This window comes from Thamnophis elegans, chromosome 16 (assembly GCF_009769535.1).
Source record: "Thamnophis elegans isolate rThaEle1 chromosome 16, rThaEle1.pri, whole genome shotgun sequence".
Lineage (NCBI taxonomy): Eukaryota > Metazoa > Chordata > Lepidosauria > Squamata > Colubridae > Thamnophis > Thamnophis elegans.
The window spans coordinates 23,882,029-23,908,023 of NC_045556.1; the positions used below are offsets into that span (position 1 = coordinate 23,882,029).

Sequence of the window (25,995 nt, forward strand, 5' to 3'; positions counted from 1 at the left end):
TCTTCCTCCTCCTCAAGGAAAAAAAAAACAGCCCAGTTGCCTTTTAAAGAAAAAAGCATCTTTGAGACAACTGTGACCTGGATGACCTCCATACACCTCTAAGCATGAGAGTTCTCCTTGGTGGCCTTGGGTTCCATCCCCTTTGCTGGGCTTTTTTCTCCCTTTTGGGATGACTGTTGCTGCTGTTGCCTCTCCACGTGGATTCTCTGTGTGCAGTTCAGGAATCTCACGCCTTCCCTAATGGATGAATGAGTAGGTAGGATAGTGTAGCCTCTGACTCCTTTAGATACTCTTCCAAGTTGGCGATCAACAAAAGCAGCACAAAATATAATGCCTCTCCCTTGACCTTCTCTGCCAAAGTCTTTGCTTTGGAATTATTCTTCCACTATTTATGGAAGGGTTGCCAGAATTGTAGCGCAAGGGCCACATGCCCCCAGTCACACCCCTTGTGTTGTCCTGGCAGCCAAGTGAACAGGGTCACATTTTGGGTGTATGACCTCAAAGCCTCCCACCACCCACACTCTGGATCCTGACCATGGACCCAAACTTGGAAAGTCGCCTTGAGGTGCTTCACAAAGCCTAGGATCGAGCTGGAACAGGTCGAAGGCTCTGGGCCTCCACTTTACCTGTGACCTGAGTTCTCTTCAGCAAACCTGAGCCTGACACACTGAAGGAAGCCCATCATTTCTGGGCAAATGACAGGTCATATTTGATTCTCTCTTCATTTGAAAACAAGATCTCTTCCATAGTTCAGTGGAGGAGGCTCGGTGCTAACACCAGGAGTTCCCTGTGTCTTGCCAAGTTTGCTCTTGTGTGAGGGCTCAGAGCACCCTAAGCTGCCTCTTGATCTAGCTCAAAACAGAAAGTTCAGTCAATACAGATTTGGCGTTTCTGTAGAGCAGCTTTACAGGCCCGCTGGACGTCTTAAGGCTAGTTTTATTGACTGCAGGAAAGTGTGTGTGTGTGTGTGTTCTAATGGAAGAGCTCTCTGAGTATGGTTGAAGTATGGAGTTCTTGATGCTCCCTGAGCTTGTTGTTTGCAGACATCTCATGATCCAACTAGGTAACATCATCCAAACAAGTTAGTATGGGGTTGGTTGGCTGCTTATATATAGTTTAGCCTACCAGTTTTGGTTGGGGAGATATTGAAGTAGAGCTCAGACTACAAATCTAAGCACTTCAGTGTCAGCCTCATTAGCAAAATAGCTTCTGAAGGTTTCCTTTCTAAGCTTTCATTTCACGGCTTGGTTTTTATACTGTGGTTCTTGACATGTTCATCCAGAGTTGAAAACCTCTGTCAAATCAGACTTTATGGTGACTTTGGCTTTTGCAGTTCCGAAGAGTGTATTTGTCTTGAAGCGCCTCACACTGAAGTAGGGCTCCCTCTGGAAGTCTGGGTCCCTGTGTCTTGCCTTCCTCCCCTAATGCCAGTGGGCCTCAGTCACATTTGCCTGGCAGTTTTAGGCATTGTGCCATTAAGGCAGGGATGTCCAAACTTGGGAACGTTAAGACTTGTGGACTTCAACTCCCAGAATTACCCAGGTTGGACACCCCTGCATTAAGGTGAGTCCAGGTTGAGAGCAAGAGGGAAGATCTCTTTTATCACAAAAATACGGCAAGTAGAGGCGATGCAGTGATCTTCCGACTGATCTTGCATAGGTGCGTCCCCCTTCTGGCCCCCTGAATCGTAGCCCTTCTTTTCATCTGAGTTATTGGCCTTGAGTTTCTGAACCTGGTACAGTTTTTCACTCCTTGGCCCTTGTTCAGCCTGACTGACTCATTGTAAATTGGCACATAATAGGCCCAGTGTCTTCTAAATGCATCTCTGCCCTTGGAAGGGACATGGAATGTTCCCCTTCAGCCCGAGGAGCCTTTGGGCAAACAGGATGTGGCTGGACAAAGCATTCTGGGCTTTCCCAGAAAACAGTATTTTTTCTTCTGCTGAGGTTTTCTTATGAGCTGCTTTGTGCAGAAACAAGAGAAAAAAGAATTCCGGCATTACTTGGGGGCAAGTCATTTTTTTAACATATGTTAATTGTCACATAGTATGAATAGGAAATAAGATTTTGCTCACTGGACATGGTTTCCTCTTTGTCAAGCATGTTCCATGTGGAAAATTCTGCAAAATCTATTGTTATGTGTAGTAAGAGCATCTTCCTCTATTTATGGGGCTGGCCTCTGCCCATGGCAGGAGACCCTGTGCCATTCTGGACACATGGCAGTCCAGTCTCTTCTTGAAAACCTCCAGTGATGAAGCACCCACAACTTTTGGGGGCCAGCTCTTCCAGGGGTGAATTATTCTCACTGTCATGAAATTAGTTCTAGGTTGGATCTCTTCTCCGTGATCTTCCTACCTGTTACTTCTGGTCCTGCCTTCAGTTGCTTTGGAGGATAAGTTGACCACCTCTTCCCTGTGACAGCCCCTCAGGTACTGGAAGACAGCTATCATATCAGCCTGACTCTTATCAGTTTTTATACTTGTTCTTTTTTTTCCTCTCAGCTTGTCAGATATTTCTTTGTGCAATCATGCTGACTTCATCTGGGGTCTCTTGTTTTTCTTTCTCTGTAGTATTGTCTTAAACTGGGTTTTTATAATCTCGTTTTTCAGAGTTTCTCAAGCACGTTGAGTTGTGTTTCTCTTTAGGATTTCCATCCATGGAATTTGTCAGCTCTCATAACTGATGTTTCTTCCTCCTTTTTTATAACCATACTTATCTTTTCCTATTCAGCACAGAGGTTTAAATTAAATAATGGGAGACGTGCCTTATTGTGTTTCTTTGCCAACCTGGAGTCTGTCTACCTGCCGTGTTTTATGTGTACTGTGACTTCCTAACCTGTATATAAGTTTCTTAAGAGGACAATGAGATGTTTTGGGACTCTCGTTTCATTTTACCTGCCCAACCCCCACCCCGAATTGCTGCACTCCCTCATTATGGTGGTGGAGGAGGGGATGTTCCTTGGAGGGCTGAGCAAAGAACATCAGGGGTGTATGCCAAGCGTACCGGATATATTCCCAGCAGTTACCCAACTGCCCAGCCAAAGCAAGCAGGCACCTATCTTGGGTTGAAATAATACAGGAAGATGCCAGGAACAGATGCCAGTAATGATTGAGCCCAAAGTTTCTGTTGCTAAGTAATACAGTTGTTAAGTGAGTTTTGCCCCATTTTATGACCTGTCTTGCCATAGCTGTTAAGTGAATCACTGCAGTTATTAAGTTAGTAATGTACTTGTTAAGTGAACCTGGCTTCCCTTTGACTTTGCTTATCAGAAGGTCGCAAAAGGGGATCAGGTGACCCCGGGACACTGCGACCGTCATAAATATGAATCAGTTGCCAAGCATCTGAATTGTTGTCACGTGACCAGGGGAGGCTGCAACAGTTGTGTGAAAAATGGTCAGAAGTCACATTTTTCAGTGCATTTGTAACTTTGGATGGTCATCAAATGGACTGGAGTAAACCAAGGACGACCTGTAACAATTGTGATACATGAAGAATTGCCGTAAAACCTGACTGAGCTACATTCAGCAAATACTGAATTAACGATTCCGTGGCTCTTCTTTCCTTCTTTCCTTTTCCAGCACTGCTTGGTTTCTATGTGCAGGGATGCTGACCCCATCCATGCCTACTTGGGGGGGGGGGGTTTGCTCTGTGCGTATGTGTACCGTCCAAGCTTATGGGTTGTTCCCTCATTTTCTTAGAGCATTTGTCGCATTGTTCCCCCTTTTCAAAGGAGTTTTCCAGCTGTGAGGTTGAACATTAACCCCTTCCTGTCTTTCCTGCTGCCGCAGCAGTGCTTCTCTTGACCAACTCCCTGGGAGCCATTACAGCTTGCCAAACCATTTCTTTAAAAAAAAGAAAGGGACGGGCGGCATGGAGGAGGGGAGGGGGCAGTTTCCAAAGGCAAAGAGCTTTTTCTCCCTTCTGCCAGCCTGGTGCTCAGCTGCTAAATGAATCAACACAGGACTTGCTTGTGATTTGGTGGGGCCCAGCAGCTCCCTGCCAGCCGCAGGACAGGATGATAAAGTCTAGGAGGAAACTGCAGCAGATAAACTCCGTTCAGGCTCCTCAATTAAGCAACTTTATATTCCTATCAGTGAAAATCTGAAAGCAGACAGAAATGTCACCTTATTAATTTGGGAATAAACACGGAGGAACAATGTAAACCCAGAGGGAATAGAGGGGAATCCATTGCCTTGTTTTTCTGTGAAAGGAAAGGTTTTTTTAGGACAGCAGCTTCAAGTGCAAAGAAGTGGTTTTGTGGGTCCCATCGCTGGATTTGGGTCCAGTCCCCTGACTTGTCTTCTTCACTCGTCCACGTGCCCTTCGCTAAAGGGGGCCGCGTGACCCTGGGACACTGCAACTGTCATAAATAGGAGTCAGTTGCCAAGCGTGTTAACTTTGATCAGGTGACCCTGAGGATATGACAACAGTCATAAGTGTGAAAAAACATCATAAGTAGCCGTTTAAGTGCCGTTGTAACTTCAAACAGTCACTAAACAAACTGTTGAAAGTCAAAGAGTATCTCTACTCCAACCTCTCTAAACATCAGTGGGAAAATTGTTGCTTTTCAAAGTTCTTATCATGGTGGAGAATATTTGTACCTATCTTCCCTAAGAAGATAATGCAGTATTAAGTATTTTGTATGAGAACCGTGGTGGTGCAGTGGTTAGAATGCAGTACTGCAGGCTACTTCTGCTGACTGCTGGCTGCCAGCATTTCGGTAGTTCAATTCTCATTGGCTCAAGGTTGACTCAGCCTTCCGTCCTTCCAAGGTTGGTAAAATGAGGACCCAGATTGTTGTGGGCAATAGGCTGGTTCTGTAAAACTGCTTAGAGAGGGCTGTAAAGCACTGTGAAGCACTAAGAGCTATTGCTATTGCTATTTTAAATAAGGGAATAGTTTACACTCTGAATTAAATTGACTCGCCTTGCAAAATAAAAGATAATAATTATTCAAATTTTGCATCTCATTAAAATACATGTATTGGTGTTAATTCCGGCCAACTGCAGCAAAGGTCAAAAGCATCTGTAAATCTCAGGTCATGAGGTATCATAACTACTCTTAAGAGAGGATGGGAGAATAACAGAAATGTTCCCTTGGGAGGAGAGATGGAGGGACAAAAAAGAGAAGGGAGGCTTTTTACTCTTCTACTGCCCTTAGCAATACAAAAAAGAATTTGTGGGAGACTTAATAGGGATTTGACTGAACATTGATACCAAAATATCTTGTTCAGCCCTTAGAAAATGAATTTATTCATCTATTTTATACGCTGCCAGACAAATTTTGTACAACCGCCTAGAACCAAAATAGAAGCAAACCATGAAGCAATATTATTGCAAATAATTCCAAAGTCACTAGAAGATTTGAAGATTGAAAAGTCTAGGGAAAAACAGCACCAGAGCCTCTTGTCTGCTTTTCCAGAAATGGATTTCCCTGACAATAACTCTTTTCCATAAAGGAACTCCAATTCATTGCAGTTCCAATATGTTTGGAGGTTGAAAAGGTTTAGGAAAAGGTCAGGCTCCAATTATCCCTCTGCTTGGCCCTGGTCCAAGGGCTTTGAGTGTCAAGGCAACAACAGAGGATGCCTAGTCAAAATTAGTTGGCAGCAGGAACAAATAAAGGAACCAAATAAAAGAAACAGATTGTAGCTCTTAATCCAGACTGAAATAATTCAGGTTAAAAGCAGCTAAAGGCCAAGATTTATAGGGTCCTGTGACCTCAATGTTTCTTCCAAAGTCAAAGTGTATGTAGAGAGTTGTCTCGGGAGCCTCATGCAGCTGGCAGTGAAATTTGCCCATAGCAGATGGGACCACCCATTTCAGAATCTTTCACAGTGTTTGCACTGGTTGCTCCAAGGGAAGGATCTGTTGTGAGGCACCTCAGAGAACTAAGGTTAAAGGGCCCTTGGTTAACATAGGATGGGAGTGGGAAACGGGGCCCTTTTACCATCTGTGAACTTTATGGCTGACACAGGGATTCTGGGAGTTGAAGTTCAGAGATCGTAAAAGGGCCACCGTTTCCCACACCTGACATAGGGGGTGGGAGAGGGTGAGAAATGTGGAGAAGAGTTTCGCAGATAAACAATTGTGACTGAGGGAGGACCAACTGGACTTTGACCAGGGACGTGCAGTCACTAGAGGCAAGGGAGGCAGAGCCTCACCAGTCTCCTCAGGAAAAAGAAAGAAATTTAAATATATTTTTTTAAATAATTAAAGCCAAGATAGTTGCTACCAGATTCCAGGTCACAGTGGCTTGGTGTCTGCTTAGTGTTAACCAAAGCAGGAGGCGAGAAAACTCGGGGCCTCTTTTCCATAAGGAATTTTTCGCCTTCTAAAAGTTAAGAAAGAGTTAAAAGGCAAAGAAGTTCAGATGGAAAAGAGGCACTAATTCTCCCGCCTCCTGATTTGGAAGCAGCCAATCGTGTCTTCTTGAGCACGCTTACGTTGGGCGGGGCATGCTTCAGAGGAGAGAGGAGTGGGCGAGAAGGAGGAGGCTGCCTCTTTGCTGCAGACCTGGGCGCTTGGCGGCTCCCGTGATGCAAAGTGCCCCACCATCCCCGATGCTGCCGCCCACTGCCGCCCGCTGCCCCGGCCTGCTTCTCCAGGCTCCGCCGCTGGAAGTCCCGGATCGCCTCTGGGGGAAGGCTGGGTGAGAAGCGGAGCGAAGCTTCTCTGCGGCCTCCCGGCGCTGCGCAGAGGCTCTTGCAGGAGCACGTGTCAGCGGCCGGCGGCCTGGAGCGGCCCCGGCTGCGAGACAAGGGAGCACTTAAAGCAGCCGCTGCCGCCGCCGCCACCACCCCTCCTTCGCCCGGCGGGGTGGTGGCAGTGGCAGCGGCAGCGGCTACTTTAAGTGCTCCCTTGTCTCACAGCCGGGGCCGCTCCAGGCCGCCGGCCGCTGACACGTGCTCCTGCAAGAGCCTCTGGGCAGCGCCAGGAGGCCGCAGAGAAGCTTCGCTCCGCTTCTCACCCAGCCTTCCCCCAGAGGCGATCCGGGACTTCCAGCGGCGGAGCTTGGAGAAGCAGCGGACGCAGACCGGGACAGCGGGGGGGGGGCAGCGGGGCACTTTGCATCGCGGGAGCCACCAAGCGCCTTTGCTGCAGACCCGGGCACTTGGTTGCTTCCGCGATGCAAATCCCCCCCCCCCGCCGAGGCCGACCGCTGCCCTGCTGAGCCTCACCAGGTATCAACCTCACCGCACGTCACTGACTTTGACTATGGGGCAATTAGCATATTGGTTTGGTTGAGTGGGGGTTAGAGCTACTGCTTGCTTGGAAGGCCACAAAGGCTTAACCTTGCCTCATAAGCAGAGATTGCTGAATATTTCTGTTTCTTGCAATGCCTGCAATGGAGGTTGAGCATTTAGTTTTAGATGAGCCACAACCTACAAAAACTCATTGAAATTTCCAGTAAAATAACATTCCCTTCAGATAGAGTTACACACTGTAATAGTAATGCACATCAGGTTTGGTCAACCATCTGAGGAAGAACAGAGTAAATCAAAACAGTTTTTTATGTACCGGATGTGAAGAAGGCAGATTTGAATCTGTTCTGATTTTGAGTTTTAGAGAGGGGGGGGAGGGAGGGAGGGAGGGGGAGAGGGAGGGAGGAATACAGACAGAGAGAGATTGAGAGATATTTCCTTATGTAGGGAGGGAAGATATTATTAGATTCAGTAATCAAGAGTTCTCACTCTGGTCACCTTTCTCTTTGCATTAAATACTGTTGATTACTCTACTTGTTTCTAGACATTACCTTAAATAGCTTCCTGCTGCTTCATCATCAACAGTCTTCAAAGAAAGGACTTCTTAACTTTCTTAGAGGGGTATGTTAGGACTTGAAGCTACACTTGTGGTTAATGGTCAGCTCCAACCCGAGAATTTTTAACAACAACTACAAATGTCAGTTGCATTCAAGAAGATCAATTTGTTCACACCATCCATCTATAATTCAGAATTGTAGCACAGGATGGTAAGAAATTTGCAGAATTATAATCTGCAGAATTATTTACTTTTCAGGAATTAGTTAAATCTGTTTCTCCTCCTGCCTGCCCATCAATTGCCAGAAACCCAACTTAGGAGTTTAGTATTAATTCCATGTATGTTTGCTGAATATTGAGATACTCAACAAGATGCACAAATAAATGTAAACAACAATACATATTCCTTTTACTAGATGGAGACTGATAACAATAAAATGTATCAGTTGGTTTTAGTTCTGTACAGGAGGAACAAAAAAAAACAACCCTCAATCGGAATCTGCTTGCCTGTGATACGACTTATTTCAATAAAGTAAGGTGTGGGGACTGGTCACAGGGCCTCGGGACCCGAATGGTCAGCTGTGGGATGTAATTTCAAGAAACGGAGAACAAAGCTTTTACTGATCCTTGCGCTGAAATCAAAATACCCCAAGAGGGACAGAGAAAACGCTGTAAGGAGAAGAAAAGGAACAAGGAACTGATCCCCACAGACGCACCTTCTAGAAATGGCAGCAGGAAATAGGGGCGAAACAGAGAGCAGGGTCCCACAGCTGTTGATGAAAGAAACAGAGCAGTTGGACTCCCAACAGCAGCATTTCCTAGGAAGAGGCAGGGCTCAGGGCAAGCCCAGGAAGGCAGTCAAGCTCATCAGGAAGGACCAGATCCTGGCAGCCTCAGGAACAGTGGTGGCCCTGGCCTCTCTTTCTAAGGCATGGGGACTGTTCTAAAAGAAGAGACATTGCTCTCTGGTTTTGCTTGGAAACAAGGCCCCCCGGGCTCTCTAGTCCTCCTCTCGCATTTGACCCGTTTCTGTGCTGGAGCAGAAAGGCTTCGAAGCCACAGAAGGGCCGGTTTGTCCATTCATGGCACCAGTGCCTGCTTCATGCCAGCATGAATGGAGCCTTTCTGCCCAGGGGGCGATTGGTCTTTATGCCATTGTAGGCAACTGCTGCACACAACCCCGAGGGCTTTTGTGGAGAACAGCCTGGCTCTGTGACCATTTGGGGCTGGTTGGTGGGTCCTATCTGGGGTCAAGAGCTGCCTCTACAGATGGGAACCAACCACACCCCAGGAACACAGAATCATCCCTGCAGTGTTACTGAGCGCATCAGGCTGGGCACTCACAACTTCCATGGGCAGGCTGGGTCACAAAACGCCCAGCTCCTGGATGGCAAACTGGTGAGAGAGAGTTACTGACCCCTCCCCTCATCCTCTCCCTGGTGGATGCCTTCCAGCGGAGGTCTGGGCTGCAGCCCCCCCTCTTGGTTTCCTAGGAAGGGGGGAGAATTTCCTAGCAGGGGGGGGAGAATTGGAGGGGGCAATGCCTATGTAGAGACCATCTTCCCTTTATTATTCTAAAATAACTTTAACTCAGTGGTCCCCAACCTTTCTGACATGGTGGCCCTGTGGAGTGAGGAGGGGGGGTTCTGTGGGTGGGCGCACAGCTGATTTGCACAAGTAGTGGGTGTGTGCACCCACCACTCATATAAATGGAGCTTTGTGTGTGAGCACACCTGCCTGGCGTTAGTGGAGCTGCGCACATGTGAGCCCACTGCTTGCGTGGGCAGGTTCCATTGCGTGGCCACAACCCATTAGTGGTTGGGAACACCTGCTTTAAGGCATTGCTCCATAAAGGTGTCCAAGGGAAGCCCTTTGGTGTCCCAGGCTCAGTTTGCTTTTCCCGTAAAGATTGTCCTTGACTTGTTCCAAGGCCCCTGAAGGCCAGAGAAGGAACAATGGATGGAAACTGATCAAGGAGAGATTCAACCTGGAAATAAGGAGGGATTTTCTGACAATGAGAAGAATCAACCCATGGAACAGAAGTTGCCTTCAGAGGTTGTGGGAGCTTCATCCCTGGAGGCTTTCAGGAAGAGACTGGACTGTGATCTGTCAGAAACGGTATAGGGTCTCCTGCTTGGGAGGAGGGTTGGACTAGATGATCTAGAAGGTCCCTTCCAACTCTGTTAATCTGTAATTAAATAATCTATAATTATGACCCCAATTGAGACCAACATTTCACTTATAAGCAAGGAGTTGTTAAATGAGTCAAAGTTAATTTTATGACCTTTTTTCCCCACAGTTGTTAATCAAAGTTTGCAGTGAAACAGATTGTTGTTAAGTGAATCTTGTAGTTATTAACCGAATCCAGCTTCCCCACTTGACTTTGCATGTCAGAATCTGGCCGGGACTGTTGCAAATGGTGACCAGGTGACCTCAGGATGTTGCAAAGGTCATAAATACCTGCCTCTGGCCAAGTGCCCAAATTTTGATCATGTGACTATGGGGATGCTGCGATGGTTGTAAGCGTGTGGACTGGATGTCAGTCATTTTTTTCCAGTGCTGTTGTAATTCGAAATGACTGGAAGTTGAGGGTACTTGTGTTCCCTGGCTACGTTGTACTTAGGAATCCGCCTCTTGACTTCCACAGAAGTTGGGAGTTTCACTAGAGCCCCAAAGTCAACACACTAGCGGCTATATTTCTTTTCTGTTTTGAATTGGCAGATGGCAGGGCAGGGTGGATTTGATTTAAATCCCTATTAAAAAGGCTTGATTTTAATCAACTTGATTTAAATCATAAGTTTTGAAGAGCAACTGCTCTGTCCCACAGCGGCTCCTCCTCTGACCCACTGATGACTTACCAACAGTCTCGTTCATTTTAATGGGATGGCTGGTGATGCAGCAGGGACACAACAAGGTGAGGGACGTGGCTGGCAGCAGGTGAGTGGAAGCCTGCTAACAGCCGCTACCATGATGGATCTGAAATGACAGGTGCTCTTTAATATTATATTGATAAGCTGCTTAGAAGGTTTCACTCTCATTTTTATCGCTTGCCCTTCCTCTTCACACTTAGAGCCTGATGGTGCACATGCATTTCTCTTTAACAATCATACAATTTGTAGTGTACATACATTTGCAAAACAAGGGGATAAAGGAATATCTCATGGTTACTGTGAAATTGTGTGAATACATCACTGCAGTGCGTGTTATCTTAGCTTGCAGAGCTTGGATACATTGAATGAGTTTACCAAAAATATAAATATTGCAGAATATACAGCCTCATACTACTTAAATAAGCTCTATTTCATGCTGAATAAACTAAATTATTAATGTAACTTAAATAGAAAACTATCTTTAGATAGATTTTTTAAACTCCAAAAGCATTTTATTAAAATTAAATTGATAAAAAAAATTAAAAATCCAGTTTAAATTTTAAAAATCTATTTTTTTAATTTTTCAAAATCTATTTTTAATCCACCCTGATGCAGGATAGGCTTGACAAACTCTGGAGGATGCGCATACATTCTGGAAAAGCCTCAGCTCCACGCTTTCTGCTGCAGCTCTCCTCTGCAATGGCTGCCTGTGATCTGAATGCAGTAGATGCAGATCAGCAGTCCGGTTGCATCATGGCTTGGGTGCCCCTCCTCAGCAGCAATGAGATAATCCTTCTGGAATGATCCTGCTTGCCACGTCAAACCCAGTTTGAACATACTCCCCCCCTCAACCCCCACCCCTCCCCAAAGCCTTTTCCACTGGCTGATCAGCTTATGGTGTAAAGTCTGGAGCAGAGCAGCCCAGAAGCAGCTTTGTTTTCATAATGGCTATGAGGGCAGCCCTCTTACCCTCCAGGCAGGGAGGCCAGAAGCTGGATTTTCTTCCACCAGAACAACAACAAAAATAATAATAATAACAACAACTTCTTCAATAATAACAACAATCATCCTGCTTTGGGGAATTGTGCTTTGAGCTCATCAGACCTTTGATATTTGTCCATCTCCCTGGAGGGGCTGCCTCTCACCCCTTGCCTCCATCTTCCATGAAAATGAGCAGCTATTTTATTTCCTTGTCATTTATTCTTTTCTTCCTATCTCCTACGTCTAGAGGGATTCTCCGTCATCCAGGGCATCTCTGGCCCAAAGGTGCTTTTTTCAAGAGGCAACTGGACTTTCTGGTTTTTCTTTGAGCTGAAGAAGCTTCTTGGATGAGAAGCGAAACGTCTTCAAAGAAAAAACAGGAAGTCCAGTTGCCTCTTGGGAAAAAAACCTGCTTTGGGATTTCTCTGCCCAGCCACCCTCCCACCTTAGTTGCTGGATGGACAGTGGAACAGTGGTGAAATTCAATTTTTTTAAATTACCGGTTCTGTGGGCGTGGCTTGGTGGGTGTGGTGTGGTTTGGTGGGCATGGCAGGGGAAGGATACTGCAAAATCCCCATTCCCTCCTGATCAGCTGGGACTCAGGAGGCAGAGAATAGATGGGGTGGGGCCAGCCAGAGGTGGCATTTGCTGGTTCTCCGAACTACTCAACATTTCTGCTACTGGTTCTCCAGAACCTGTCAGAACCTACTGGATTTCACCCCTGCAGTGGAACTAAAATCACAATTATTTATCACATTTTTGCTGCTCTGATTTGCTTCTTCTTCAGGTCTCTTGGGACCACAATTCCCAAAATATCTAACCATAAACGGGGAAGTACCGTGGATAGAATATTAACATCTCTAAAGGGCTTTAAAAATCCCCTCTTCTACAAGTTAGCCCTGAACTTACAACCATAATGGAGCCTATCCATTGTAGCTGAAAGTTGTGACGCTTTTAAAGCAGATCACCAAATGATTGAGGCAATTTTATAACCTTTTTTTGCGTGGTAAACCTGGATTTTGGGGGGGCAAAATTGTTGTAAATCATGGTCATGTGGCCGCAGGATGTTGCAAATGACCACAAATGAGGGCTGGTTGGCCAGCGCCCTAAATGCAGTTGCATGGCTTTGGGGCGGGGGCGGCCTTTGGGACTTCAGGATCAGGTTTTATATACATTTTGGGGGGGTTGTCCATCGTAACTTTGAAGTAAGCAAACAGTCATAAATCGAGGACTACCTGTAAAGCATGGCTTCCATATGCTTTGAGTTGTGAGTCAGATCTTGCACACAGATAACATTCTATTGTTCACTGTTCCCTCGGGCGCACTTCAGGCAGCTGAAGCAAAATTGTAAATCCTGCATTGTTTTGAAGTAGCTTTAGGAGGAAAAGGGGACTGGACACATTGTTGTTAGGCACTGCTTTTTTGTATCTGCTAGAAATAGAATTAAGCTGGTATTTTGCCTACTAACTAATATAACATAATTTCCCCCCTGTATCTGTTTGTAAGATTCAAAGATATACTCAGAAGGTGAAAATACTCTGCTTTTGTAGCAAATGTTTTGTATTTGCCAATATTTGGTAGCAGAATATTTTGTATTTGCTACAAAATGTGAATAGCAAATCCCATTCCAGCACATTTTCTGTATTTTCACCAATGTGGCCTAGGCTCCCTTCTTTATCAAAGCCAAATGAAGATTACAAAAAGCCTCCACAGATGACCTCAGCCCAGGAGCAATTTGTGGAGGAGAAGGTTCTTCAAAGCACTTCACAAGAACTGGGGAGGTACCTGGAAACCCATAGGAGCCTGACGTAGGTTTTCACCAAGGAAACTGGCTGCTCCCACATAGTTCAGGCTCTGCTCCCAGCACTGTGCCTGCATTTCCAAAATAGGTTTCCAAATATCATTCGGCAGCCTCCAGAAAATGTATTGTATCCCCAACTTTCTAAGACAGGTGTCACTGCACAGAGACCTGTTTATACTTTGCACTTGGAAGGAAGTGTTCTTTTCACAAGATGTAGAACCCAACTATTGATTGTTGTTTTCCTTGTATGGTAAACACAAAAAGATGTTGAGACTCTGGAAAGAGTGCAGAGAAGAGTGACAAAAATGATTATAGGAGGCTGGAGGATAAGATATACAAAGAACGGTTGCAGAAATTGGGTATGTCTACTTTAATGAAAAGAAGGCCTTGAGGGGGAGACGTGATAGCAGTGTTCCAATATTTGAGGGGCTCCTATAAGGACAAGGGGGATCAAACTATTTTCCAAAGCACCTCCTTCAAAACTAACCAAGGGAAGAAGCAACCTAAAACTAAAGAGAAATTTTGGAAGATCAACTGGTGACATTACTTAGATTTAATTTATTTCAAAATGTTTGGGGCAGATTTTTAAATGTATTAACATAAAAGTGTTTTATGTCTCTTTTAAAATCCTTTTTAAACATAATAACTCTTGTACTTTGATGCTTTGCATATTTGTCACAAACCAGAGTTTGCTGTCCCAGTGATATGTCAAAATTGTGGGTTCAAAGGGATTCACAGCTGGTTGCCTATCCCCACCTTCCTCCTCCTCAACCAGGCTGGTCATTCACTGAGGATTATGCAGAGGTGGCCTTCAGCAGGTTCTGACCAGTTCGGGAGAACTGGTAGCAGAAATTTTGAGTAGTTCAGAGAAGACAAGCCATTCCATTGGTTGATTGTTCTCACTGGCAGGAAATTTCTTTGTGCAATCATGCTGGTCTCTTCTTATTTTTCTTTTTCAGTAGTATTGTGCTAGACTAGGCTTTTATAATCATATTTCTAGAGTTGTTCTGTTGGTCCCAGAAGATAATTAGAAGTTGAATTACTGATCAGTTTGATTGCTTAAAAGAAACTGGGCAAAAGCCATGTCTAATGCCTAATGAAAGGAAATGATTTCATGAAGGAGAAGAGGTCCTCTTTTTTTGTTGGAATGTATACTCTCACTTTGCCCAGGACTAGAGGTCTCAAGGGGATGGCAGAATATGCAGGACCTTGGAGAGCTCATACTGATTGCAAGGCTTGGCTTGACATGGGCTTGATTCCTCCTCCAGGGCCAGAGCACATATCTTAAGGACAGGCTCTGGGCCTTGCCCTGTGTCTCCATCCCAAGAACAGGTGGCCCTTTTTGTGAGAGGAAGTTCCTCATGCAGTTGAGTTATTGTCTACGGATAGCTTCCAAAGACTTCAGTGGAATTTTCCTCACCCAGGTTGTTGTTGGGCTGGTTGCTGCTGCTGCTTAGAGTGGATATCATGCACAGCCGTTCTTGGCAAGCAGTTGCTCTTGGGAGCCATCATGGGGTACATCATGACCTGTAGACCAGTCCTTGTGTAAAGTATGGGAGGCTCCTTGCCCAAAGTATCGGGGCACAGAAATGGAGGGAATTGTGCCTGTTTCTGTGGACGGGAAATAGGATAGTTTAGCAAAGTGAAATGGGTGGCATGAAATAAAAATAATTCCTTTTTGGCATAAGAAGAGCCATTCAACGAAACAGAAGGCTTCTCTAGTCCCAAAGAGAAAAATGAAAAGGTTGGAAGGGATAAAAAGCAAGGATCTGATTTAAAACCTCCCCAAGAGGTTAGTCGAGGGCCCACGCGTAAGTGCACCAATGTGCTTATCATCCATGTCACTGTATTTTTATTCTTTTATGCTTTTCTTGTTTTTGTTTGACAAATTCTAATAAATAAATAAAATAAATAAATAAGAGATGGCTATCCAGCTTTTCTCAAGCACAACCAGGATGGGTTCTGCTATATATATGGTACCTGCTCTTATTCTTAAACATTGTTTTATAACATTCAACCTTTGTGCTGCTGAAGACCATTGTTTCCATCTACTTACCTGGCAGGAGAGATACCTTGATCACCATTATTTCTTATTTTGCCTTTTGGGAAGATATGAAATAGTTCTGTACAGTGGTGGGATTCCAAAATTTTAGTACCAGTTCTGTGGGCATCCCTTGGAGGGCATGGCAGGGGAAGGTTACTGCAAAATCCCCATTCCCTCCCAATCAGCTGGGACTCAGGAGGCAGAGAATAGATGGGGGGGTCAATCAGAGGTGGTATTTGCCAGTTCTCCGAATTACTCAAAATTTCTGCTACCGGTTCTCCAGAACTGGTCAGAACCTGCTGAATGCCACCTCTGGTTCTGTACCTTCTTCTATATGACCCAGTTTTTAGTTCATATTGAAGGAGTATATGAATCAATATTGGCTATTTGCTTTTATTATAAATTCTTTATGTTACTATATAATTGTTACTGATTAAACCAATATTAGTTGTTTGCTTCTGATATGATAGACTGCTAGAAATCATTCATTAAGAATTAAGCTTTGTTATTGGCTTCTGCTTATATTATTGTATATTAATTATTGAAATTAGTTATTTTTTAGCCTAGCGAATTGTAACCTTAATACTGGACAGCATTACTGCAAATGTTATCTCACTGCTGCATCTCGCTTCTATGCTAGAGACATTCTTGAAAACATAGAATAAATTGTTACACGGGAATATCAGGCCCCATAGATAAAGGAACCAAACTAGTGAGTTTTCCTGGCTCATAAATCCTTAAAGCATTCTGCCAAAAAAATAACTTGGCAAAGGGTGGCTACCACCCCCTACACAAGGCCATAGAAATCCTCCATAGATAAGGTAGACAGAGACAGCAGCTTGAACAAAAGAACACTTTAAAGATCACGTTGGTAACGAATCTTTGTCTCTGATTGGATAAACTTTGTTTCTATCTGCCTAAAATGTATATAATACTCTGAGCCACTTTTACAGGGGGCGGCTCTTCCTTACATGCATTTGTTTGTATGTTTTGGATATAGTTTTTCACCCAGCTTTTGCTATGGCAACACATAAAAGCTGATATTTTTGCAAGCCTCATCTCGAGTGTCACCCTCTTTGGCATTTCAGTGGCTCTGGGAAACCTTACAATTTGATCCCTCAAGCCACAGATGAGTTTCCTGCACACTGAAATGTCCAGTGCTTTCACTTTTGCCTTCTGAGTCTTAAATCCCAGCCCTGCTCTTTCCTTTCCCTTCTCTGCACTGATTCCAGATTCGCTGAATCTTCATGACCTCCAAGCTGCCGTCTGTTAGCATCCTTGTTGCTTCCGGGACAATGATACAGAATTTCACAGCCTTCATGAAGAGAGTTTCAACTTTCCTCTCTTTCCTCTCCATGGTAAACTTACCATGGGGGATTTCTTGATGATCTTGCATCCAAATCCTAATTAGCTCCAATAATGTAACTTAAAAAAAAATCAGCCACGGGGAGTTGCTGAATAAGTAGTTACTTTAGCATATTCTACAAAGGGGGGGAACTTGGGAGCACAGCTGCTCCAGGGTTCACTGGAATCCAGTCAGTGAATTTCAGATTCTTGCAGCAGAAAGCAACCCAATGACTCAGTTGATCCAAAGTTTGGGACTTCCCTCATAGATCAGACACTTCTTTAGAAAACCTCGTCCTGATCCTCCTTCATTTCCTTAGAATATGATTCGTGCCGAACAACTGCAACATGGACGATTCCCGACTGCAACTAGCAGCTGAACAAAAGAGGCTGATACAAATCAAACCATTTCACATGCAAGGCAGTGGGAGCAGCTTTTGATATTGAAATGTTTCTGCATGTGGATATGGCAGCGTATAAATGCATCATTCATGGGGCTGAATTTAGCCAATCGCGTGAGAAACAGCTGCTTCGGGATGGTGCAGTTCACTTTCCTTGGAAATGGTCTCCTTTTGTCAGCCTCATGAAGGAACAGGCAGACAGAAGGGAGGAGAGAAATCAAAGCTTCAAAGTCTTCAAAAGGCTGACATTGGAATAAATGATTGCTTGGAATTTTAAAATATAAAAATAATGAATAGAATAGAATAACAGAAGGGACCTTGAAGGTCTTCTAGTCCAACCCCCTGCTTAGGCAGGAAACTCTATACCCTTCCAAACAAATGGCTGTCCAATCTCAAAACTTTTCCCCTCCAGAGTTGGAGTATTCATAACTTCTGGAGGCAAGTTGTTCACTGATTAATTGTTCTCACTTTCAGGAAAGTTCTCCTTAGTTCTAAATTGCTTCTCTCCTTGATTAGTTTCCACCTATTGCTTCTTGTTCTTCCTGCAGATGCTTTGGAGAATAGTTTGACTCCCTCTTCTTTGTGGCAGCCCCTCAAATACTAGAATCCTTCTATCTAGTAAACTGGTTTCTGCAACTGTTCTTCATATGTTTTGGCCTCCAGTCCCCTAATCATCTTTTTTGCTCTTTTCTGCACTCTTTCTAGAGTCTCAACATTTTTTTTACATCGTGGCGACCAAAACTGGATGCAGTATTCTAGGTGTTGCCTTACCAAGGCCTTATAAAGTGGTATTAACACTTCACGTGATCTTGATTCTATCCCTCTGTTTATGCAACCTAGAACTATGTTGGCTTTTTTGGCATATTGCATCTCTTTGGTAGATCATCACCCATATTTTGAAGCATAGTCACCTCTGAATAATAGGAAGAGTACCAGTCTAGGAATTAAGAAAGATTCGGGAGTCCTGGGCATAAATTTGTTGCAGGAGGAAGACTCAGGTTCAAGTCCACCCCCTAACATGGAAAGGTTCTGGGAGCCTTGGATTCCTCTCTTCCTTAATCTTTGTGTGAGAATAAATCATGTAAGACATCTTGATTTCTCGGGGAATGGGGGGAAGCAAAATATAAATGCAAATAAGAGAATAATGGTTAATTGCAATACTGTGAATGCAGTATAATTTCTGTAGAAGTCATAGTGATTAGACTTGATTTTAGAGCACAATTTTAAAAGTGAAAATTCTTTGCTAAGATTCTGGGCTAGTTGATGGGAACATATTTGTTGACTGAGCAAATTCACAGAATCTACTCCTGAGTCTAAGACAAGCACCCGAAGCGACTCTTTTCTTGGGTAGCGTCTGACTGTTTTCAAGCTGACAACTTTCCTCCTATTGTAATATATTGATGTTTTGGCCTTCAGCAACAAATGAAATTTAACTTCCTTCCTTCCTAAGAGCCTCACTTTAAATGATGTAATCTCCTGAATTCACTACCAGACATTTGAGCTTTGCAGGACAGTCTTGGATGGAGCTGGTCCTCCTTTTTCTTCTTTTGTTTTAGGGTGTGGGAATAGGGGCCGTTGGCTTAGGAGGGTGTGTGGGAGCTCTCTCTGTCCTAGACTCTCATGTGGCCCCAAGGACTGTTTTTGTGCTGTGTGAACTTTCTTCCTCTTGGCCTCTGAAGAAGCCATTCATCCCATGAAGGAGACCCACCTCACCCAGCTCCCTTCAAGGCACTTCTAGCTCCTGCTGGCTTTTGTCACCCCAAAGAGCCTTCTAGAAAAACCAGGGCAACAGCCAGGTAGCTTCTGCTTGTATGTCCAGAACAAAAGATTAGTATTGTTTACAGTAGAGATCTTCAAACTTGATTTAAAGTTGTCAAGTTTGGGGACCCCTGATTTAAACCATCCATTCTGTGAAAATTGCAATGTCTAGTGGTAAAGCATGGAGACGGGGTCATGTAATTGAGCCATTTGATTTATTTCTTGATCTTCTGTTGTGCTCTAGTCTTACTGGAGACAAAATAATAAAGTCTCGCTTCCTGTCTAAGGCAAGCTTTACAGTGACAGGGGCTCCAAAGGCCGATATTTTTAATCCTCAGATTCCTGGATGCAGAATGGCTCGGCTCCCACCCTGAAAGCCTCCTTGACTTCAGTGGAGTCGTCCTTTGGGAAGGGCAGGTAGAGGTTGTGGCAGTGAGGATCTTGCCCAGCTGATGTCCAGTTTCAGCCCTCTTGGGAGCAGGAGGGTCTCGTGGCAGCAATTCCAGGCTCTTCACTGCATAGCTGGCTATAGCTGGGATGCCCATAACAATTAAGACATCAGCAAAATACAAGAATAAATAACAATATGAATATAAATAATAATAAGTGCTACAATATATTACATCAAGAAATAAAGAAAATGCCTTTCTGAATAATTCTGTTCTCTGAGGGGAAGCCGTCTTAGAGCAAAACAGCCCACCACAGAAATGTGTCACCTAATCCTTCGCTCCCAGAAAGTGTGGGACCATCAGGAGTACTAAAGACTTCAAGCCCCGTTTCTCAACCTTGGCCATTTTAAGATGCATGGTTCCCATAAATCCCCAGTCAACTTCTGGGAGTTGAAGTCCATGCATCTTAAAGTTGCCAAGGTTGAGAAGCACTAACCTAAAGGATGAGGCTGGTTCTGATGGGAGAGGTTGGTCCTGCAGGTACCCACAGGTGCCAAGCTAGTCCCTTAAATTATATCCAGCAACCAATGTAGGATCCACAAAATCAGTGTTCTGGGCTCCTATCACTGGGGGTTGGCAAATGCACGGGCTGTTCATTCTGGCCCAGTTGCAGTTTCCATATAGTCTTAAAGGGCAATCCCATGTAAAGTATATTGCGGTAGTTCAGCCAGGTGCTGCTGAGGGCATGAATTTCTGAAGCCTGGTCCTTCTGCTCAGATAAGGATGCAGCTGGTACATATCTATGGATGTAAAGATCCTAATCGTATCCTGATTAGATCCCTGTAATAGTCTTTGTAGTGTTCGCTTCAAGAAGCATTTAGACATTTCGGTTGATAGCAAGTGAGATACTGCCTTTGTGGATGGTGTTACTCCAGCCCTGTTTTATCTGCACTGCCTCCCAGTCTCTTTCCAACACACATCTCCAATTGCAGATCTTCCCAACATCAAAGCATCTGGCCTAAAGATATTAAGAGGCCTGTTTTCTCTCACCTTTCCTTCTGCTCAGAGAGCTCCTACCTCTTCCAAAACTACAGTGTTTATACATTTGGCCAGGGGTGCTTCCCACCCGTCTTGTGAGAGTTACTCCCTAAGATGTTCGGGCCAGAACTCTCTTCTCTTAAGTTTTTGCAGTTGGCTGAAAAATAGGATTTCCATGGAGCTTTCCATATGGGCTGGAGACTTTCTCCAGGCCTAAGGCCAAATTACGATATTCTAGGTTTTCGTCTTATTATATAGTATTATTATTATAATATTGAGGTTCATGACTGGACCTTTTCAGTAGGTCCTTTGACTTTTCTTTTATAAAGAGAAGTGGAACATAAAATCTAAATGCCCTCCGAACGGTGAGTCTTCTGTTATGAGGGTCAAGGAGGCTGTCTTGGAGAGAAGTCTGACATTGCTTTGTTAGCTTTGGTTTCCTGTAGATCCCCAGGAGCCCTTGAGCTCCTTGAAGTAGTATTTTCCTAAGTATTTACCTACGGTGAGAAGGGACTCTGGGTTGAGACACTTCTGGTGGGTTGAAAGGATGTTTTCCTCTTTGAGAGGGATGCTGGGTTTTATTGCTTTCAATGGCTAAAATGTCAGAAGGGCAGGAATGCTTCTAGGCAGTCTCCTGCTTAGCCCAACTGAAATGTCTCTGAACTCTGGATTTTCTGCCTGAGAGTTGTGGGAAACAGAGAATGTTTTGGCCCAAACTCTGGTTCTGTTCATCTGCTTTGCTTGGAAGGCTCCCCTCCGGGGCGCTCCGTCCAAATGGAGTACAGGATGAGATTCTACTTGTACATAATAACATTTCTCACACAATGTCTGTTTCCTTGGCAGATGTCATGGCGGCCACAATATCGCAGTTCCAAGTTTCGAAATGTCTATGGCAAAGTAGCCAATCGAGAGCACTGCTTTGATGGGATTCCAATCACCAGGAATGTCCATGACAACCATTTCTGTGCCGTTAATACCAGATTCCTTGCCATAGTAACAGAAAGTGCTGGTGGGGGCTCTTTCCTTGTCATTCCACTGGAACAAGTAAGTATTGCTAAGGTGGTATTATTATTATTGTTGTTGTTGTTGTACAATTGTATCACAGCGGCCAGTTGTTTCGCCGGATTTGGCATTGGTTACTAGTCGGGCCCCACCCAGGGGCCTAGAACGTCATAACGTATTTTCGTAATATGCGTGCAGATCCAAGCAGTGCGGCTTTTTGCATTTGACTGGTGGTGATTTTGTCAATTTTTAACTGTTTTAAATGTAATTCCAGTGCTTTTGGAATAGCACCCAGTGTGCCAATTACTACTGGAATTACCACTGCTGGTTTGTGCCATAGTCATTGAATTTTGATTTTTAAGTCCTGTTATTTTGCGATTTTTTCATGTTCCTTCTCGGCGACCCTGCTATCACCTGGTATTGCGATGTCTATGATTGTGACCTTATTTTTCTCAACCAGTGTGATATCTGGTGTATTATGCGCCAGTATTTTGTCCGTTTGTATACGGAAATCCCACAAGATCTTGACCATCTGATTTTCGGTGACTTTTTCAGGCTGATGTTCCCACCAGTTTGTTGCTGTTTTAATATTATAATTTTTGCACAAATTCCAATGGATCATTTGTGCTACTGAATTGTGCCGCAATTTATAATCAGTCTGTGTGATTTTTTTACAGCAGCTGAGTATGTGATCAACAGTTTCATCAGCTTCTTTGCAAAGTCTGCATTTGGCATCATCAGAGGATTTTTCTATTTTGGCCTTAATGGCATTTGTGCGGATAGCTTGTTCTTGCGCAGCCAGGATTAGTGACTCTGTTTCTTTCTTTAATGTACCTGTTGTTAACCATAACCAAGTTTGTTCGCTGTCCACTTTATCTTTTATTTTTTCCAGAAATTGGCCATGCAGTGCTTTGTTCTGCCAACTCTCCATTCTTGATTTTATCAATCTTTTCTGTATTCTTGTTTCGTCTGTTGGGCCTTCAGTAGTTTTTTGTTCTTTACTTCGATTAATAGATGTTCTTCACTTTCTTTTAAATAATCAGCCAGTGCATGTTTTTCTTCTTCAACTGTTTGCTTCACTTGTAATAATCCTCTGCCACCTGATTTTCGGGGCAGATATAGTCTATCAGTATCACCACGTGGATGTAAACTGTAGTGCATTGTCATTAGTTTCCTGGTTTTTCGGTCCAAAATGTCCAAATCAGCTTGTGTCCAGTTAACTATACCAGCTGTGTATCTTATAACTGGTATTGCCCAGGTATTTATGGCCTTGATTGTATTTCCACCATTCAATTTAGATTTCAAAATTTTCCTGTTGGTGTACTCTTGCCTGACAATAGTTTTTACTTCTCCATGCTTGATGTTATCCAACTGCAGAATGCCTAAGTATTTGTAGGCTTCATTTTCGTTGCATTTAATTAGTTGGCCATTGGGCATTTCAATTCCCTCACATGCAGTGGTTTTGCCTCTTTTTATGGATACAGTGGCGCATTTTTCCATGCCAAACTGCATTGAAATATCGGTGCTGAATACTCGGACTGTATTTGTCAATGATTGGATTTCTATTTCTGACTTTCCATAGAGTTTCAAATCATCCATATATAGTAAATGCGAAATTTTTTCAGCTTCTTTGGCTGTTTGGTAGCCTAATTTCATTTTTTTTTTAAGATTACTGATAGTGGGATCATTGTGATGATGAAGAGAAGAGGTGAAAGTGAATCACCCTGGAAAATTCCTCGCTTGATATTAACCATTCCATAGATCTCATTCCCTACTGCCAACTCAGTTCTCCATTGTTTCATCGCCTTTTCAGTAAAGGATGTAATATTTTTGCTAATGCCAGTTGTTTCTAAGCATTTTATGATCCAACTATGTGGCAGTGAGTCAAATGCCTTTTTGTAATCAATCCAGACCATATTCAAGTTCGTTTTCTGTTCTTACAATTTTCTAATATCATTTTATCAATTAGGAGCTGATCTTTTGTGCCCCTGCTCCTTCTTTTGTTGCCTTTTTGCTCTACTGGCAAGATGTTGTTTGTTTCCAAATAATCCATCATGTTATCTGCAATAATCCCTGTGAGTAATTTGAAGGTTGTTGGCAAGCATGTTATTGGTCTGTAGTTTTCAGGTGTTGTTCCTTTAGTTGCATCTTTCTGAATCAAGTATGTTTTTCCAGTTGTCAACCATTCATCAATTTGGCCCTTTTGTAAAATTTCATTCAGTTGCCTGGCCAATATTGCACGTAAACTGGTCAGATATTTGAGCCAGAAACCATGTAATTGGTCCTTTCCAGGTGATGTCCAATTCTTTACCTTTTTTGCTCGATTTTTGACCATCTCAGTTGTTATTTCTAATACTTGCATTTGTTTGTTGCCAATGCTTTTCTCAAAGTCATGTATCCACTTTGCTTCCTTATTGTAGTCCTTTGCATTTTCCCACAATTCTTTCCAGAATTCAACTGTGGCCTGCTTTTCTGGTTTTTCACTTTTGGTGTCACCATTCACATTAAGACTGATAAAAACGCCGTTGGTCTGATCAAAATTGCTGATTTTGTTTATATTGGATGATTCGTGCCTCATATCTTTCAATTTTTCTAGCTGTTGCTGTTATCCGCTGTTTTACAATCTCTACAGCTTCATTGATGTTTCTTGTATCCAATCTATATCTTCTGATTAGCCGATCTATGGTTTTGTTATTTTTAAGCCGTTGCTCATGCATGTTCTTTAAGTTACTAGCATCTGCCCTTAATTTTTTGACTTTTTGTTCTAATCGGATTTTCCCCTTTGGCTTTGATGCTTTTTCTGTTGTGTGACTAGGTAGCAATAGCAATAGCAGTAGACTTATATACCGCTTCATAGGCCTTCAGGCCTCTCTAAGCGGTTTACAGAGAGTCAGCATATTGCCCCCAACAATCTGGGTCCTCATTTTACCCACCTCGGAAGGATGGAAGGCTGAGTCAACCCTGAGCCGGTGAGATTTGAACCGCTGACCTGCTGATCTAGCAGTAGCCTGCAGTGTTGCATTTTTAACCACTGCGCCACCTTGGCTCTTTGATTTTAATGCCTAGTTCATTAGTGACTATTACAGCTGCGCTGTACATTAACTGGTTCGTTTCCAAGATGGATCCCGATTCAATTGTTGAAAACACTGCATTAGCCATTTTCATGATAGGGGCCAAAATTTTCTTAGGCACAGTTTTTAGTGATGGTAAACGTTGCCTTTCCTCATTAAGCAGAAAATGCTCCATGATCTTATCCTTCAATTCTTTTTGTTTTTGAGTTAGTTCATCAGTTGGTTCAGTGATAACTGGTTCTAGTGGTGGTGATGTTATTTCCTCCCCGAGAACTTCTTCTGGAAGTTCTACTATAATGTCTTTAGTTGTGTCTTGAATATCAGTTATTTCTGCTTGTGATATTGTTTTTTTTGGTTTTGCAATTTGCCTGAATTTCCTCAAGTTCAACTTCACTAAACACTTTATTCCGTATAATAAATCGCCTTTGATCTGCTAGTCGTTGTTCACTAACATTTGAATCTGGATATTGTTCTTTCCATAATTCATACATTCGCTTTAAATAACCTCTTTTTTCTGGCTCTGAGTTGTAGTAACAGGCCATTATGGCACGGTTTTCATCTGCACTATATTTTTGTCATTTTGTTGGCTGGTCCACTTGTAGCCCACTTGTCGACGGATGTCCAGGGACCCCAACATCCGCCGCGGCCCTTGTTAACCCGCGCACCGACCAATGCGGTATAAAATTTTTATTCATTTCTTTCACCATATTGTATGGGTTGGCGGGGTTTTTTTTATGGGGCCAGTTGCCAACCTGACCCCAACCCTCCTCCTTTCTCATCCGGGCTTGGGACCGGCAACGGCGGAGTTGTTGTTGTTGTTGTTGTTGTTGTTGTTGTTGTTGTTGTTATTATTATTATTATTATTATTATTATTATTATTATTATTGGAACAGAACTTGGGTGATCTCAGTTTTCAGTCCGGGAGAGAAATTACTTTTGTTTTACCTTCCGCAAACATTTTTGTGGCGGGGACGAAACATATGAGGTGGAGGTGGGCACCATTTAATAGCCAGTCCCTGAATGCTGAGCAAAAATAAAAGATCTCCTGATAGAGCAACAGGAGTGTGATGCTCTTCAGGTCACTTTAAGCAGCTACCAGAATAGTCAGAGAATGATTGTGAATATAACGTAACTTATCCCCGGTCGCTTAGCAACTGTTTGAAGTTACAGTGGATTTCCAAAAGCTAATGACCTGATTCCAAAGTTACGACATCCAGAGAAAAACACCTATAGCCTGGATCCGAGATGGGCTGGATTCTCACCCGCTATCCCCACTGTCTGCTGGCCAAAGCAGCTGCTTCATACTGCAACTTTCCCGAGTGTGTTTGTGCCCCTACCAACAGACATTCAATGAGCATCCCGCCGTGCATCTCCAAATCTGTTAAAAGGGGCCATGGGGCTGGCTGCACAGCAGATGGGGGCATCATCACTGGTGCCAAGAAGGAGTGCTCAGGAGTCTTCAGCTCCACCCTGCCACCTGCTACTTTTAATCAAGCTGGCTGGATTAAACAATATCCTGTATGCTGAATTTGCCCCTG

At 43.7% G+C, this 25,995-nt stretch overlaps 1 protein-coding gene across 1 annotated transcript in view; it reads left to right on the forward strand.

Moving 5' to 3' along the window:
* Positions 1 to 25,995, forward strand: part of CORO2B (coronin 2B) — an 81,674-nt gene that overhangs the window by 11,518 nt on the left and 44,161 nt on the right. The window contains exon 2 of the mRNA XM_032232443.1: positions 21,228 to 21,428. Coding sequence (XP_032088334.1) covers positions 21,228 to 21,428 — 201 coding nt within the window. The remainder of the gene's footprint in view (positions 1 to 21,227; positions 21,429 to 25,995) is intronic.